The 19117-nt window shown below is 29.0% G+C and overlaps 1 protein-coding gene across 1 annotated transcript; it reads left to right on the top strand.

The window, feature by feature from the left end:
• Window positions 1-463: 463 nt before the first annotated feature.
• Window positions 464-1744, top strand: LOC111642335 (uncharacterized protein DDB_G0271670-like). Its single transcript, XM_023388668.1, has one exon. It carries the CDS (start codon window positions 464-466, stop codon window positions 1742-1744), a length of 1281 nt encoding a protein of 426 aa, XP_023244436.1.
• Window positions 1745-19117: the final 17373 nt, after the last annotated feature.

Raw genomic sequence — 19117 nt, 5'->3', positions numbered from 1 at the left:
TTCTTGAATGCAATTTTGACTTCTGTAATGTGCTACAATACGCATTTGTTACGATGAACTTTTGTAACAAATGTTTTAATATTTTCCTTAATATTTTAATATTTTCCTTAAAATAATTATAAATTAAATAAAATTTGTTGTTTTTAAGTATAAAGGAATATTTTATAAGTAAAAGAATAATGTAAATAAATTAAGTTTTTAAGTAAAACAACGTAACAATTCTTTAACTGTTGATTTCTAACCAATTTTACTCTAATAAAGTAGAGTCATTGAAAATATTCAATATAATAACAACAGAGTGCAATTAACAAAATTAAAAATCTATGTACAGTATTTAAAATACGCATAACTAGAAACAAGTTTTACAAACATATTTTTATGACTTTTTTGAGGCTTTTGCTCCGTAGCCGTCACCTTTGTAGCGTTTTTTATGGTTTTCATCTTTCTTTCCATCTTTTTTATCATGGCGTTTATGAAGTCCGTGATGAAAGTGACTGTGTCCTCCACCACCGTGCCCATGATGACCAAGTCCTTTTCCTCCTCCTCCTCCTTCGCCTCCTCCGTGACCGTGATGTCCGTATCCACCACCACCATCTCCACCATGCCCATGGTGACCATGTCCTCCTCCTCCTCCTCCTCCACCGCCGCCATGTCCATGGTGACCATGTCCTCCTCCTCCTCCTCCTCCACCCCCGCCATGTCCATGGTGACCATGTCCTCCTCCACCACCATGCTCATGGTGTCCATGATGTCCGTGTCCCCCTCCACCACCGCCACCACCATGTCCGTGATGATCATGTCCTCCTCCTCCTCCACCGCCACCATGTCCATGATGACCATGTCCTCCTCCACCACCGCCACCACCATGTCCATGGTGACCATCATGACCATGTCCTCCTCCACCGCCGCCACCACCATGTCCATGGTGACCATTATGACCATGTCCTCCTCCACCACCGCCACCACCATGTCCATGTCCATGGTGACCATGATGACCATGTTTTCCTCCTCCTCCTTCTCCACCCCCGCCATGTCCATGGTGGTCATGGTGGCCATGTCCTCCTCCTCCTCCACCGCCATGTCCATGGTGGTCATGGTTGCCATGTCCTCCTCCTCCTCCTCCTCCACCTCCATGTCCATGGGGGTCATGGTGGCCATGTCCTCCGTCTCCTCCTCCACCGCCATGCCCATGGTGATCATGATATCCGTGTCCGCCTCCTCCTCCTCCACCCCCATGTCCGTGATGGTCATGATGTCCATGTCCTCCTCCACCACCTCCTCCATGTCCGTGGTGGCCACCATCTCCACCACCATGATGTCCGTGATATCCTCCACCACCGCCACCATCATGTCCATGATCCCCATGTCCTCCTCCTCCACCACCACCACCGCCATGTCCATGATGACCATGCCCTCCTCCACCACCACCTCCATGTCCGTGGTGGCTGTCACCTCCACCACCATGATGACTGTATCCTCCGTCCCCTCCTCCTCCATCACCACCGCCTTTGCCGTGATGATCATGGTCGTAATCATCGTGTCCAGGAATATGATTATAATCCCAAATATGAGAACCATGACCTCCATGATCATCTCCCCAATGAACCTTAGTATGGAAACTATGACCATCTCTCTTCTCTGTTCTTTCTCTATAATTATGAGGACCTCCTCTTTTGTACTCGAAAACATATTTCTTAGGTCCAAACACGTCTGCAAACCTGCAAACAACAAACATTATCAATAATAAATTGAAGAAAATTTACAAAATGCTTCAACACATTTATTATATTAAGATGAGAACTGAATTCATCTTCAACCGTTTAGTAATTTCAAGAATAATTTTCCATAATAATCTTAATGTAACATAGTTAAAAACTTTAAATATTTTAAAATAAAACAGGAAATATTTATTAAAACAATAGAAAAGTTGAAAAAGATTTTATTACATTCACAGAGAATCTTCAAAAGTATGAAGAAAATTTAAGAAACAGCTTTCAAAATTGTGAAAATAAGCTAGAATAAGTTCAATTAACACTTAATAGTGTTAATTATAATTTCATAACTATTGTTAACCATGATCCTTTATGATAATTTAAACCCAGCATAGTATACAATCGATTCCAATTTCAATGATAAATATGAAATGAAAAATAAATTTTTATGTAAACTTAAATTTCCACTAAATAAATAAGAATTCCTTACTGGAAATAATGGTCGAAACCACCAAACTTGGAAGCCAGAGGCTCCAAATCGGAATCAGAAGATTTTTCTTCCTCCTCTTTGACTTCGGTCATAGAACTCCATTTTTCTGTTTTGAAATGTCCAGATTTTTTGCCATACGACCTCTGACAGGTTATCAACACAATTAAAACCAACAGCTTCTGTAATAGATATCCATATTAATAAGTAAGCAAGTGATAAGTTGGTAAATACGTTTTCTTCCACTTACCTGCAGCCAACCCATGGCTGCTGACAATGTAAAAGTGACAATATGAGGGAAGGTGTGTGAGCTTTTATAAACGTTACCCAACAAAACGTGATAGCTGTCATTTCGGTTCCTGTCACCGACTGATACAAAAATATTGCTGGATCTAAAGTCCAGTTACCTACAACTAATGAAAAATTAGCTTCGTTAGTACCTAGTTCTACCAGAAGTGTATTAAGAGAGTGGTCTGTCTCACCCATTAAAAGTCTCGAAGAAACTGTAATGTCGCACACCCAACGTGTCGCTCCACATAACAAATGATGTGAATCCTTTCCGCATGAAGAAATATTTTTACAAAAGAAAAACAAACCCGGCAGACAAGGATTCAATCACACTTTTTAAGGATAATAACTGTTTAACTTCATCATATTTTATGCTTCTCAACCTATTTGATAAGTGCGATTCGTCATATGTGATGCCATTATTATGGAATTTCCCAATATAAATATAGAAAAGAGTAGTTAAATTTTATATTGTTTTATGAAACTTCCGCAATAATAGCACTAATACATAATAATTTAAAGTAATCTGAAAGATTTTTGTCTTTTAATTTATATCTTTTGTGACCGATGACTGCAAGGAGATGCCATGCTCTCGTGCGTACCTCCCACCTGAATACAGTCTTTGTTTTTCTTATATAAACAATTTTCTATTTTCTTGATAGACTTATTTAATTGTTTTAAAAAGAGTATTAAAGATGTTTAATTGGAAGCATTCAACCTTCTTACAATTATGCAATATTTAACAATTTATGAACCTTTATTTTGTTTCGCTTCGATTGCTTGATAATTAGTTTCGTGTTTATTCTTTTGTGAAAATGTTAAAATATATTTTGCACTTTTAATCGTTTTTTTAAAATTAAAAATCTATTAGACAAACAATTACATTATTAATTGGCAAGTCTACATTATTTATAAGTGATTTAAAATTGTCTTTTTTGAGAAATTAACTTCCTTTTCTGAGTTACTCGACTTTATTCTTCGTAATTAAAAAATTTTATAAATAAAATTACTTAAAAATTAAAATTATTCGAGTATGAAGCTTAATTTCTTAAAATAACAATTTTTTTTCTTAATAAACAATGAAATAATATTAAAAAATCGATTTTAAATAATACTTTTTCGCTATAAAACTTTATATTAACGCAACATTCCTTCTGAGAACAATGCTGTTTTCAATAAATCTGATCAACTTAAATATTTCACTGTAAAAAACTATTTTACAGGTAAAATTGTATATCATTAAACAGATAAATTTTTATGTAATTGAATAATACAAATTGAAAAAATAATCATTATCCTTAAAAATGTAATTTAATACAGATTTACAGATCATTGTCACTTAAAACTTTTTAAAAAGTATTTTAGTTTTCATGAAAGAGATATTGAAAAACATTTTTTAAATCTAAAAAAGAGATATAGAAATTAGGGAAAGTTGTTTTTGTTCCTTCTTCCTCTTTTTATATATTTCTCATAGATCTATGTGATAATTTCCCCTATATGTGTTACATATTAACTAGTAAATGGTATTATTCATCGTGTAAGTATTACATATTTCTATTTTAAAAAATAGTAAAAGTAATAAATATCTTTAAGATTTTATATTGTTTTCCTTTCTATTTACGCTTTATAACTATAGGAAACATAATCATTAAAATATTAAAATAGATTATTTTAATAGTTACAGGAAATAGTTATAAGTAACTATTAAAATAATCTATTTTAATACTTATAGGATATGCTTAATTACTCCTAAAAAATATAAAAAATGGAATAAAAAGCAAAATTTTGGGTTTATACGCAATCCTTATACGTGAGATTATGTCTTGAGCCGGTTGTTTTAATTTCCTATTTTGGTAGAGCTTCATGTAAGTGTGCCTGGAAGGGAGATTGATTACTTGACACGACTTAACGGCATGTGACAATTCGCTTTCAGTATTGTGAAAGAGATTTCTCAATTGAAAGCAATCAGAGACTACTTTAAAGATTTCCAACAGTTAAATATTAGAGATCTCCAGAAGAACAAACAGAAAATGTTTCTACAGAGATAGATTTTGTGTTTTAAACGTCATTGTAAACTTATTTTGTATAATTCTTGAATTCTTGTTGTGTTTTAGGTTTTTTTTATTGTTATTAAGGGAGGAAATCTTTTGTCTGTGAGACAATCCCTAGTGTAAATTAAAATAAATAAATAAATCGAGTATGGACTTCTAGCATGTTGTACTAAACACTGCAAAAGTTTCGACTTAACATTTTGCTATATATTTGCCTTTTATTTTATTGTGTTATTAGATCTATATCAATCCAACTTGTCATAAACAAATAAATGGTGTACTAACTGTTGTGCTATATAAGAAAATAGAAAATTACTCATTCTTTTCTTGATCTGATAAAAACCATTTTAAATATAAGAAATTATTCATGTGTTTAAATCTTTTAAAATTTAATATAGTAATTATTAGATTATGACGTAAAAAAGGAAAATACTGTCTATAAGTTTCGAGGATTGTCGTAATGTGATTACGACGAAGTTTCGGTGGTCATCATAAATTTGGCGCAATTCATTTCTGCATAATGAATGAAATATTAAATGTAAATTGCGATAAATTTATGCAAAAACGTCTGTATATAAAGTAGGCTATATATAGACATTGTATAAACGAACATTATATAAATGTGTAACAGAATGATTGCACATGTGATTATACAAATGAAATTACTGCATAGATTAAAATTTCATACAAAAAATCATCAGACAATGACTATTATGTATGTTAGAATGCTTTATAAGTAAATGTACTGTATGCAATAGATTTGAACTGTTAGATGTCAGATTATATGTAAGATTTAAATAAATGACTAAGTAATGATAATCTTATGCATTGGATATAAATTTAAATTGAATGTCTAACCATTTTAAAGAGTATTTTAAGTGTGCAAAAAGTTAAATTAGATCTCGAAAAAGCAAAGAACTGATTAACGAAAGACGAGAACCCGAAAATGACTTCCGTCCTTTAAAGATATTTCTTATTCTATTTTAGCTTACATAAGATTAGCTCCTTGCTCAACCAGAAAACTATTGAAATTAAGCACGTAATGATTAAATAAATTCACCATGTCAAAAATCCTTATATCAATTATCCTTACCATCATTAAGAATCATTATCGCTATCAGTTTTTTTCTCAAGTAGATGTCTATCAAAACTAATTTAAAACGAAAGAAAATAGAAAGATAATTTGTTTTCATAACAGATTTTTAATTTCTTCCTCGTTAAGAGTTTTTTTAAATCTTGTTTACTAGAAGATTCTTTTCGTAGAAATTTTAAAATGGCATTTTCCTTTTGTTACTGCTTCCCGAGAAGTATAGGAACGAGTTTTGTCCATTGTTTATTAGAACCATTATGTGACATCATTGAGATCAGAAAAATGCCATGCAGTTCCCATTAACACTAAGCACGCACTTAAAATATCTGTCAATTAAATATATTCTGTATTTCCTAAATAAAAACCGGACATTTCATGGATTAAAAATAGATAAATAAAAATTATAACTATAAAATAACTTCTTATATATTTAAAAACGATATAATCATTGATTCGTAACTTATATTTCAACAAAAAAAACTTGATTATTTGAAATTCGTTAATTTAAAAATTTTTAAATTTGAAACTGACCAATTATATCCAGAAGTTTTCCCGAATTTAAATAATTTATTTTGATTGGCTAACGGTCGTTTCTAGCGCCATCTCTTATTCCGTTAGTGAAGAAAAAACAAATTAAATATTTTAATTTAAATTGTGGAGTATAATTTAAAAGTTAAACGTCGATATTTTATATTAAAGATTTTCTGACAAAATATAATTTTTAATATAATTAAGCATTAAAAACTGGAGTTATCTTTAAAGTCATTGTAATTAATTTTATTGAACTATTTTTTTAGTAGGAAAATCTCAATTTACTGTCATAACTTCTTCAGATGACAGGAATTTACGATTTTCCTTCCAAAAATCTCATATTACCTACGATAAAAGTTCTATCAATAAATTTCGACTCGAGTGTAGAGTTTTCCATCTGGTGTCGAAAACTAATACTAAAGTTCGCTAAAGTGATAAAATATGTCAAATGCCTTGTTCTTTTTTTTTTGTGTCATTCATTCGTATTATTCAAAGATTATTTCAAAAATTAAGAGCATCGTTTAACCTGTAGACATATTTTATGTATAAGGTTTCATCAACGGTATCTTGCATTTGAATTATTACAAAAAGGACCGAATTATTATTATATAAAAGCCGTTTTTTTTCTTATTAAATCAGAAAAACTTTAGCTGAATTTCTCTTCTTTGGAATACAGTACTTAAGTATTCGGTTTTATTACATTTATCTCTCTTTGAACTCTTTCCATCACGCAAGGGCTCGTCATGGACGAACAGATAATACCATCGAATACTAGTCATGGGTTCGTGCTTCGCCAACGGGCTGACCGCGTGGAGTTTACTGGATTTCTTCACGTGTGTAATACCTAAACAGGAGCCAGTTTCCTATAGAAGTCCTCCCGACAGGCGTTCCACTTGGCATATCCTCATGTGTTGCATATTGCGTCAATGCAATTCAATCCGATCCGTCCCGTAGGTATAATGGTTCAAGCTCATTATGATTTTGGATAGGCACACAATGGAAGTGGTCATGTGAAGGATGGGATAGACATATCTTAAATCAGCTTAACTATTAAAATTTTTGGTCCGATCCGGATTCGAACTTAAATCAGCTCATAAATTTTAGTCTAGGTCAGCCAGATCAAGTGTAGATAGGATTACAGTAATATGGTTTACAGGAAAAAATTCTTGAATTGTATACATTATAATAAAAAATGTATTTAAAATTAACATTTTTGACAAATAAAAATACGTTTGTAAGAAAATTTTATAACAAAATTACTCAAAGATTCGTATCTTTGAAAAATTTGAGACAAATGACACAAAGATTTTATATCACGGGAGCAAAAATGTAAATAATTTTCCTATTATGCCGTTGCAATTGATAAGACAATTTGCATGAATATTAATGCATTTGTTTTTATTCACAAAGGGCAAAGGATGAAGTAGTTCAAATAATAATCCTACCTTAATCTACTTAACAGTGATCTTCCAGATGAGAAAATACTCTGTTACAAGATGATAAAATTTATCCAACTTGTATAATTGTTTGTAGGACAGAATGTAGCATATGTAACATTTAAACCTATGTTGATTTATTTGTCTGTCTAAAGAGAAAAATGAGACAGATTTAAAAAATGATGATCCTTATTAATTTAATTGTCTGTTACTGTTCACTGGAAAGGAAAAGAGTATTTGATAGATGATAATTTTCTTCTGATTTTCCAGTTTCTGAAAAGGAAAAACAAACATGTCCTCAATGTTAAGAAGTTCAAATGTTTGAATATGGACAGAGAATATATTAAAACGCTATTTTTTAAAACTAGGATCGTGTATTTAACATTTGATTAGATAGAACATCTTTAAAATTTTTTTAAAGATTAAAGCTTGTAAAACGTCGAAAATTTGAGAGTTTGGTCGAAAAAACGTAAAATAATAATAATAATTCGTTTATTCATCTTATGAATTATATAATTTCAATAGATGCATATAAATAAGTATATAAACATGGAAAAGTTCATTTTTAATCCTCGATTATTCGAGCATGTTAAGGCTGTCGAATAATCTAGGATTAAAAATTATTTGAGACTTATTTAAATTATTTGAGAATTATTTAAATTATTTTGAGAATTATTTAAATAATGCTCTGGGGGCCCCAAATCAAATCCGGAAGAGCAACGACGATGCGTCCCAGATATGTCGAACCCTGTCCTTCTCCACCCATTTGAGTTCGACTATAGAGGTTCAACCAAGCCCACTATATGATAGCTGGTATTGTGGGCTGGTCGAACCCACATGGATATGAAAGAAGGCTTTCTTCATGCCTGAGAGCTGAAAGAATTTATTAAATTATATAATTATAATCTTATGTAAATTTATGTAAGATTATTTTAAAGATATGAAAAACTTGTTCGTGTAATAAAATGTAATGGCGTATAAGTTAAATACATTGTTAATTATTATTAAAAATTCTAATACACGCATTATTAGAATTATTCTTAATTAATTCTAAATTAATTTACTTTAAAGATTTAAAAGAAAAATCTTCTCAATAATTATAAGCAGATTGATTTTAAACTTAAAACTTTTATGACTATAGTTTATTACCTACATAATTTGGTATGTTAGTTTTATAATCTCTCATATTACAATGTATAGCATCATTGTGTAATTTTAATAATTGTAGATTTAATTCGATTGTTTTCTTTACAATCGATGTAAATACATCTTTTTATTTTATTTTTTATGATTTTTTAAATAATTATATGAGTATGTAATCTAAGAAACTTGATTCACATAAACCAAACTTAATTATTTTTATAGCTGTCAAATGTATGCCTGAGAAAAATGAGATTGAGTGCCGTCCTCATCTCTCTATGACAGCCATAGAAACAGATCTTTCAAAAGAAACTTTAATTTCAAAAGTATTTTACATAAAAGATTAAATTTTGGAGCACTTGTGTGTTCGGAAATTAGGCAAATGACTCTGCTGGTAACACTTGTATCCAGACCTGCACCACGTGTGCTGCAAGAAAAAAAAAACTGGCTGTGCTTAGTTATGTATTTTAATATTTTTCTTTGCAAACCTAGTAAAAAAAGTAACCAAATTTATACTGTGCTATTATGGATAAATTTTTAAAAGTAATTTATAGTTATACAGTTTGATGACTCAGATTTACATGAATATTTTAAAATTTTTTTCCGTTTTTTTACAATATACAATTACATAGATATTTTTGAGTCAATTTTTGAATTTTTATATAGAAGTAAAAATTTTTGCAAATTAAAACATTCCTATTCGTTTATAAATATATTTCGTCCTACATAAACTATCAATGAACTATTTTTTTTTATCCTATAAATTTTTGAAATATCTGAAAAATTATTTTTCATTCGTTTTCTCCAAGAATTGTTTACACAAATATAAATATCTTTTACCGGAGAAGAGTTTGTTTCGTAGAGGAAAATTTATTTTTTGACAGATATTTTCCTGTAATTTTTTTTAAGAATTTAAACAGTTAAATATACACTTTGACATTTATTTATTTTTTAGTAGCAATTAAATGTTTTAATATTTTCGTTTATTTCTTTGTTTAAACTATTACAGGAAAACATTTTTCTATATAAGCTATGGCCCAAAAGTCAATTAACTGTGGTTTCCGCAAAATGAATGTGCCAAAGACTATTGAATGAGAAGGATTTCATTTTGAACTATTTTCATAAAGTATGCCGCGATAAACCATTTAAATAAATTTATAGTACAGTGGGTGATCGGTTAACGAACATAATCCGTTCCAAGACTTTGTTCGCTATCCGAATTGTTCGTTAACCGATTATCGATTTACCGTAGGTTTTAATGGAAATTTAATTAATTCGTTCTGGAGACCCCCCAAAATAAAAATATATATATATATACTTTCTTACTATGTTTATTTATATGTAATAATAAAAATACATATATACGCAGTTTTGCATTTTTATTAGTCATATTTTTTCCGTTTGAAAGGGTTAAAGAATCTGTCTAATGTCGATCGCTTTTCTCTCTTCTTCACGATTTTTCGTAAGTAATTAATAGCATTGTAATTGTAGAGACCCCGAAGCCTCAACCTGGTTTGGATGCCATTCTAAGACCGTTGTTCTGACATCCTCCCACTTCTTCAAAGGATCTTTAATAACAGATATCGGCATTAATCCTCTTTTTCGGAAGAAAACGTATCCCGTCGAGTTTCTTGGTGTTCTTCATTCGAGAGTTCTTGGCATTCTTCTGTCGTCAGATCCGTTTTATGTTACATTACGAACTCTTCGATGACCTGTTACGCCATATTGCCCAGCAACATTAGGCATCTTCTGCTCACTCTCTACCTTTGCTATTATACTCTCACCTTTCGAAAAGAAAAACAGACGCAAAACTTAACGAGTGCCTACCCGACAGTCTCGCGCATACACAAAAGAATTGTTTTGTCAGAAAAATAAAAGGCTGGAATTACAAGGNTCGATGTCGACGTCTCCCACACTGAAAAGTTTCGAATTGTTTCCGAAGACAAGGGAAGACCAATGGGTATTCATTATTTTACGTCGCTTCTTCTTGTGTTTGTTCTGTGGGGTGTTCGTTATCCGATCATGTGTTCGTTGTCCGAACATAAAAATCTTTTGCGAAAGTGTTCGTTATCCGATTTGTTCGTTATCCGATCTGTTCGTTAACCGATCATCCACTGTATTTATCATTTAAAATTACAATAGTTAACTAAATTTTGGACCATCTCGTATATTTAATTTTCTCTTTTTAAACGTTTTCACACGTTTTGTTCTTGAAATTGTTATAAATTATTTGCCGGTAAATTTAATATAAAAAATCGAAAACATTTTTATGATTAATTACAAGTTAACACATTTTTAACTCTTTAAAATACATTATAAATAACCATGTGAAATTTGAATTCGGTACTATCCAATCGGATTACACTAATTTAAAAACTTAAATTTCTTTACTCTAATTGGATACTTCGGAATTATCGATTAAGAATGTACCGCCATCTCGTGGAGAATTAAAAAATTTCGTATTTTCACTTTTTCACTTTAAAAAATTAAAAAGAAAGTTTTAAATTTTATTTTTTCAAGTGCTGAATTACATAAATTTGATAATATCTTAATTAGAAATTTTATATAGTGATGAAAAATGTTATCAATAGGTTATCAAAGAAAAACATGTATCATATATCTAATTAAGCCTTTTTTTATATTTTAGTTAATTGAAAGAAGTAAATAATAAATATAAATTTAAGCTATATAAACTTAATTAAATTTATAATAAAACATATAAATGTAAGAAAATATTTTATATTTTCAAAGTACTATTCTAAGTTGGGTGTTCACATAGGGATTAAAATACATTGAAAATTAATTATGAGTATGAGGCTTTCATATGAAAAATTATTTTGATTAATTCTACCCCTGTTATATTTAAAATTATTCTTGTTTTTAGCTCTAAAATCACAAGCAAAACGGGATTTTAACAAACTTCACTCGAGTGGTCTTTCTCCTTAAAGAAAATTATATAGTATTTTTCATTATAGGGAAGACCTTTTATGAAGCTTTAACATATAAAAGTTACACAAGTTAAACAAGCTACACTCAAGCTACAAGAGGCCTCGCTCCTTAAAATATTAATATGTATTTTCCTTTATTACAGGGAAGCAGTAACATATCATATCTGAATCTGGATTGTGGTCACCTGGCACAAACGTGACTTGCGACCTTCAGGAACATTATTATATAAATAAATATGTTGAATTAATGGTTAATATATTTTATTCTAAGCTTTCAATCATCGGCATTCAAGCGAAAATTTGAATTTAATACATTCTTTTCGAGCTTCGTTAAATTATTCAAAGATTAAAAGTAATATATAATTTATTCTTAATTTAAAAATTCCATTAGTAACTAACGAAGCATTAATATAAAATTATTAGAAGCTGTTTTAATCAACTTTTATTGGATGAATTACATTAAATAATCCAAATTTATTAATACTAAATGTAAAATATAAGTTTATTATTAACATAGAGAAGAAAATTGTTGAATTAATTTCAAAACTAATTTAAATTTCTCGAAAAAACTATAATTATTACTATTTTAACCATGCTAATTAAGTGTATTAATACTAGGACGTCTTAAAAGGCGAGCGAAGTCTAGGCCACTTACACTTTTCGAGGCCTCATTATACTAAAACATGCTTTAAAAATTGTACTTTATTTTTTAAGTAATAAAATTTGACAAAAACTATTTTTTTCTAATACACAAGAAATGCCTGAAATGAATGTTTGTAACAATTATTTTTGAGAGTAATAAATGTAAGGCCCTGTCCAATAATCCTATTGGCCTCCCTATGATAGGGCCTGAAAACTACTAACTAATAATGTTTTTAATATTAAATTGTTAATAATGTTATAAAAAACAAAAATTATTTAAAAAATAATAACGTTTTAAGGCGGATATCTTTAAGAATCCCGTTATAAAGAGTTCAGTTACATTATGCTTGTTACAATAACTTATCCTTTTTAAAATAAATTATTTAAAATATTATAAAGGGCAATTTATTTTGCTTACAAGTAGACAAGTTAAATATTGTTCTCTTACTTTATATAAAATTAATTGAGGAAAATATTGTAGGCCTTATAAGTGTTTATTGAACCATAACAATGACAAATAACAAGATGAGAGGGAGGGAAAAAAATTCATGTTTACATCTTAGATCTAGAAGACCATTTATAAAAAGACTTTAAAATATATATCGACTGTTTATACATATTTTCAAGACAAAAATATTTTCTGTGGAAGATTTAGTAGCAGGAAATTTAATAAATTATTAACTGATAACGTTTAAATATTAAAAAATAGCAGGATTAAGTCAACGGAGTAATTATATCTGGTCAGTTAAATATCACTTTTTTTTTACTTTCTTGCCACTTATCATTGGAGATAAAATGTTAAATATCAAAGAAATGCGTTTTTTTTAGGACAGTAAAAATGTCCATCGTTCCAATGACTGTTTCAAGTGGAATGACCGACCCTTTGCCTTCAGGGAATAAGAGAAAGTCGGTTGATAGAAAGGTTGCAGCCTGGTTGCACAATTTCACTTCGTATAAGAGCAAAATATGAACTTAAATCATTATAAACACCCATATGCGGATCCAGAAATCTTTAGAAGGGGTTCAGAAAGGGAACAATAATACCTTACAAAAACTTTACTCAAAAAAAAAACACCTAGAAGAGGAATGCTTCACTCTCCTGAATCCTCCCTTCCCCTCCTAAATCCGCTCCTAAATCCGTCCCTCCACTCTTCCGTTATATCAAAACTCTTCTTTTAAGAGTGAAAATCGTTTTTCAACTGCATCAATCCGTGATACAGATTTCTAATGGTAGTATCTCATTTCTAAACTCATGTGCGAACTAGTTTAATCTTAAGAAATTATATTTATTTATAATAACTTCTGAGTTCAAAGCACAGGAGATATGTTACATTCGCGTGTATTTTTCTCAGGCTCGAAACGTGATATAGTCATGATCATAGTCAAGAGTTTTAACTTCATGCTAGACATTGTCTGACCCGATTCTGTTTTTATTTTTTTGTCCCCAATTTTTAAAGAATACCGATCGCTAACAATCTATTCTTTCGATGTTAAGTGATGAATGGACAATTTTTAAAGAACTCAAATACAAAATCTGTCGATCCAATTGTTGTTGTATCACTAGAAACATGGTCTCTATTTTTAAACAGTTATTATTTTATAGTTTAATTAAGGAAATGGTATAATACACAAACACATATCATTAAAATGCCATAGAGGAAATCAAAAATAAAAATTAAAGGAAATCTTTAAATGCAAGATCTAGTAGAAAGTGGAAACAATATTAAAACTTGTGCTTTTTGAGACGTATTCCATCATAGCAATGTTTTAGTAGTATAAAATTTAACTGTTTTCTCAGAGAAAAGAAAGTACATTCTGGATGTAATGCCTCGAGGCATTCTCTTTCGAGGCACGATATCATAAAGAAGTCAATTAAATAACAGGAAATGATACTATCAACTTTAATCGTGACTTCAATTGAAGTGTAGCTTTTAGTTTTATTCCCGTATAATGAAAGTGCAATCAAGCAATTAAAATTGGAAATCATCAAAAATAAAATCTGTATTAGCATAAAATCTGATATGGGAAATTTAATGTTAAGATTTAGGAACCACCAGACGAAAGTTTCATAAATTTCTTCTCACGTACCATGTCTTTCTATTGTTCGTAAGGGTCAGTGACTGAAAATGGACGGAATATAATAACAAATTAATTAATTATCGTTATTTAGTAAAATAAATTAATAAATGTAATCGATTTTCATTGTATTTCCTAATTACATTATATAAAAGAGATTTCAGTGATACAAAGTACCTGAAATTTTGTTTCACTTAGACGATTTTTTCACATGTCTTAAGCAAAATGAGGTCAGTATTTCCTGATCAAAAAATAAAATCTTGTTGAAAAGAATCTCGTCGAATCAGTAAAAAAGTGATAGATAGATTGATGGATACGTTCTAAAAATAAATTACCTTTAACTTAACCTGTAAGGGGCCCTTTAGGAAAAAGATTTATCTCTTATCCAATAATACGACCTGGCGCTTATCGAAAAGTTAAGCTGAGATAGGAAGAGTATTTTAAATGCCCCAAAGGAAAATATTCTATTGTCTCTTTGTCCTGGATGAAAACAGAGAGCTTCTTTTGTGCTTTTCATTTAAATTTCCACGTGAATAGGGTCAAACGGATGTGTTCAAAATTTAAACTTAATCTCGAGGTAACCATTTGACATGTGATCAACGAAATGCCCCTTTCGTGTTGCGTGTTTGTGGCTATATTCTTATTAACTTTCTGTCATATTATTTATAAGGGAAAATAAGCCCAAAGGGATATCTAATCACTTTTTCTTTAAGCTATATTCATGAATGAAATAGTAGAGTTCTTTTTTAAATTATGCACTGCATGTAATAACAGTTCTCGAAAGGCTTTAAATCATTTAACAACCTATAATTTAGAAAAGAACTATATTATCAGCTTATTTTTTTATTCAAAAAACTACTTTCGATAGTTAAAAAGTTTAAGTATAGGAAAAAGTTTTAAATAGAAAGATTCGGAGATACGAATTCGATAATTAATTAACAAAGAAATTAAATCTAGAAAAATAGAACACGCTAAAAAATGTTAATTTTTAAAAATTCTAGAATGTTAAATTGAAAATAACGGTCATTAGTTAATTGTAGAAACGTACTAGAATGTTAATTTCAAGAAATTAACATCTAGAAACGTTCTAGATTCTAGAACGTTAATTTCAATCAAAAACAGTGTTAATTTCACGTTACTACAATAAAGAAAATTAATTTAAAAATAAATATTTCAAAATTTTATATATTTACCTCCTGTTAAGTCTAAATATTATATCTAAATATAAACATTTATCTATAAAAAATTATAATGATGATATAAATCAATTTAACATGGAAAGGTTAAAGAAGACTGAAACAATAAAATAAAAATAAACAGAAGGATAATAATGAAAATAGAAATTTATGTTTATAAATAAAAGAGGAAAATATATATACTATATATATATATATATAAAGCGGATGTTAAATTCGTGATAATTAAAATAGATAAAAAATTGTTAAAGATTCTATTCGTGTATAATATGTGGAGTAATGATTCTCATATTTGAAACAAGCCCGGGAGGTTGACTATTTTTTGACAACTATTATTATAAGATCTTATGAAGATGCTTAAAGACAACCTTTCAATCATCATTAGATTTAAAGCCTCCAAATTAGGTCATACCCTTGGGGTCCTCGGAGGATCCTAGGGGTTTCTAGCCTCATAAAAAGTCTGACAATGTAAAATTTTAGATAGAGACCTAGATAGAAACTCCTCTCACATACATCTGTAGATGTTTACTTATATAATTATAAGAGGGTGTAACTACAAATAAATATTTGCATCATTTCCTAAATGCTTATTTCCTATATAATAAAGATTTTAAACAACGATCTGTTCATAAAGGAATATGTCATGCTGCAAAAAAAAGAAACTTGATAGGCTACTATTGTTCGAATGGACACGATTCACTAGATCTTAGAAGATATCAAAATCGTGCAAATTTATAGGAAAATATATTATAAAAAAGCGAATGCGGAACTATAATATGTACTTTCTTTTAATAAAATATAAATTTAATTAATTTTTTTGTTTAATAGATATTCTTTTAATGCGTGAATAAAACTTTTATGCGATGTTCTGTTATCTAGATGAAAAATGGGTGAAAGTAGGATGACACCTTTATATCAGACAAAATATAAGATACTGGAGGCTTGATTTGGGTTATTAGATGACTCACATCGAGTAATTTAATGTATTTTTCATTAGATTAATGCATATTACTTCACTTTCGTGCTTGAGTGTGAGGCCTGAGTCTAATCTTAGAGAGGCCTAGGTTTTCTATAGTTAGAATGAGCTATAAACGTTATCCTTGATAAAAATCTGTAAATTCTTGAATTTGATCTATATTCTGTGATGGATAACTTTTATAGCTCCTTTAAGTATAGGTCAATCCAGATTTAAAGAGTGGAGATTTCAGAGTCCTGGATTTATATTTAAGGAAGAATTTCCTTCAAGCTGTATCAAAATTTAAAGAAAGTGTAGATCTAGTCTGGATCTGAGTCTCTAAATAGTCTCAGATGTAGATTTAAAGGGATTTAACTCTCCATTAAATTAGAGTTTAAAGGGTTTAATATGGACTTAAAGATGTTTCACTTCATCGTGAACAACACATAATTAAGTTGTTACACGTAAAAAAATTTCTACATTACAATCTTCATAGACTAGAAATTATATAATTTTATACTTTAGAAGAATAGTCTTTAAACTCTTGAATTAAAATATAAAATATTAAAAGAATAGAATATAAAACTTAGAATCATTTACTGTAAGTTATTGTTGTATTTTACGATTTAACACGCGCTCTTTAACGTTTAACGATATGAACTGACATTAACAAAAACGTATATAAAAATATAATTACGAATATCTAATAAAAAAATATAAAATGTATTTATAGATATAAATGCATTTTATTTTCCTCGAACATATTTCGTTATATGAAAATTAGTGTTTTAAATTTATCTATTTGAATCTTAAATGAAAGAGATCAGGAAAATTTCCGAGGAAGGGCAAAAAGATGATGCGATTTTTCAACTTTCCTTTAGTTTATTTTTATTGCATAAACTACGCGAGAAAAATATAAAATTTTATAATTTAAAATAGGATCGACATATTTAATTACTTTATTGTAATTTAATAACTTTGAACTAAATTACTTAACGCATTTATTTTTATAGCGAATAATCGTTCTCACAATTAAATTTTATTGTTAAATGATTAATTTTCTATCCTATAATAACATTTTGTATTAAAATTTCTAATTAATAAGCCATAAACCTGTATATTCAATAGGATAAGAATCGTGATATAAACGCCCGATTCTTGTTAATCATGAATATGAGATTCTCGTTGATTAAACCCTGTTCTGGCTTTACAATCACTTCAACTATTTTGTATTATTATAAAGCAGATGATAGATAAGATTTAAAGTTAACTATGAACAGCTTAATGCAGAAAATATTTATAAAATTCGGAATTTTACGAACATTTTCTACCTAGTCCTTCATACTTCGTTTCATAAAACACTCTATTAAGTTTTATCATGAAAATTACCGAAAAATCACAATTAAACTTAAGTAAAATCGTTAGAAAAATTAAAAAATATAATAATAATAAGCATTTTTATAACTGAATCCATCATAATTTTTTTATACTAAATCCCCATTTACTGTAGATTATTAGCAAGTTCATATGCTTCAAAGTTATAATTAAAATTTTAGTTTTTTTAAATATTATATAAAAATATCAATAATTTAGAAATTCTAAATACTATTCTACAAATATTTGAGGAAAAAATGTAAAGTATTTTATCAAATAAATAAAGCATCTTTTTTAGAAGCGTTAACAAAGCATTGCTTTGAATTTTTAAATAAATAAAAATAAAATTATGATCTAGAAACCCAACTTAGAGTTATATTTATTTATTATTATCCAATGTAGAAATTACCCAATTAAGTTCAACTGTAAACTAGTTTATAACTTTAAAAAAATGTCAACAACATCTCAATTTCTCTTATGAACACGTTGTTACTTTTTCTTACTTAACAACTAGTAAGGCTTTCCATTCAATAATTCCAGTAGCCTAATAACTTTGGTATGGCTTTCTATTCAGGAAAAGAGTCGAATTCTGTTCTAGTAGACAAGTATATATTATATATTTGTCAACAAGAACATATTCTTATGTAATAAAATATAGGACAAAATAATATTAATTCGTTCATTCATGTAGAGTAACTCATGCATCCGCATTTAATTTATTATTATCACTACTCTAAGTTATTGTAAGCAATGGAAATCGACATTAAGAGAAAGAAAAACTATTATTTAATAGTTATTCTTCCTTCGACCTGTTTTAGTACAATACTTAATTAGTATCATTAACTTTTAATGATGTCACGTATCAGCGATACATGCTCTATACTTCGCTATCGAGATGTCATCTGAACTAGTGATAGACAATAAAGTATAGTTATAATAGAAAGTATTATTTTAAATTATTAAAAATATATTTATTAGTTATAGTAATGCTAAGTTTTAATATTTTTTCTTAGAATTCAAAGTATAAAGAGTGATACCAGAAAGCACAAAATGTACAGAAATAAAACAAGTAAAATAAGCATTATGTTAACTTGGTAAAGTATCTTTTGTATATTGAATAAATAAATAAATTTCTCTAGAAATTCAAAGTACAAAATATGGTTTTGTTCTGTTACAAAGAGGCACAAAATT

This window comes from Centruroides sculpturatus, unplaced genomic scaffold (genome assembly GCF_000671375.1).
Source record: "Centruroides sculpturatus isolate CEXI.00-Female unplaced genomic scaffold, Cexi_2.0 scaffold1669, whole genome shotgun sequence".
NCBI classification, from domain to species: Eukaryota; Metazoa; Arthropoda; class Arachnida; order Scorpiones; family Buthidae; genus Centruroides; species Centruroides sculpturatus.
The sequence above is the reverse complement of the archived record's forward strand: the minus strand, read 5'-3'. Positions and strand labels throughout refer to the sequence as shown.

What these genes read in the sequence shown, in the direction of transcription:
- LOC111642335 (XM_023388668.1), top strand. Translation starts at nt 464, where the DNA reads ATGGCGTTTATGAAGTCCGTGATGAAAGTGACTGTGTCCTCCACCACC.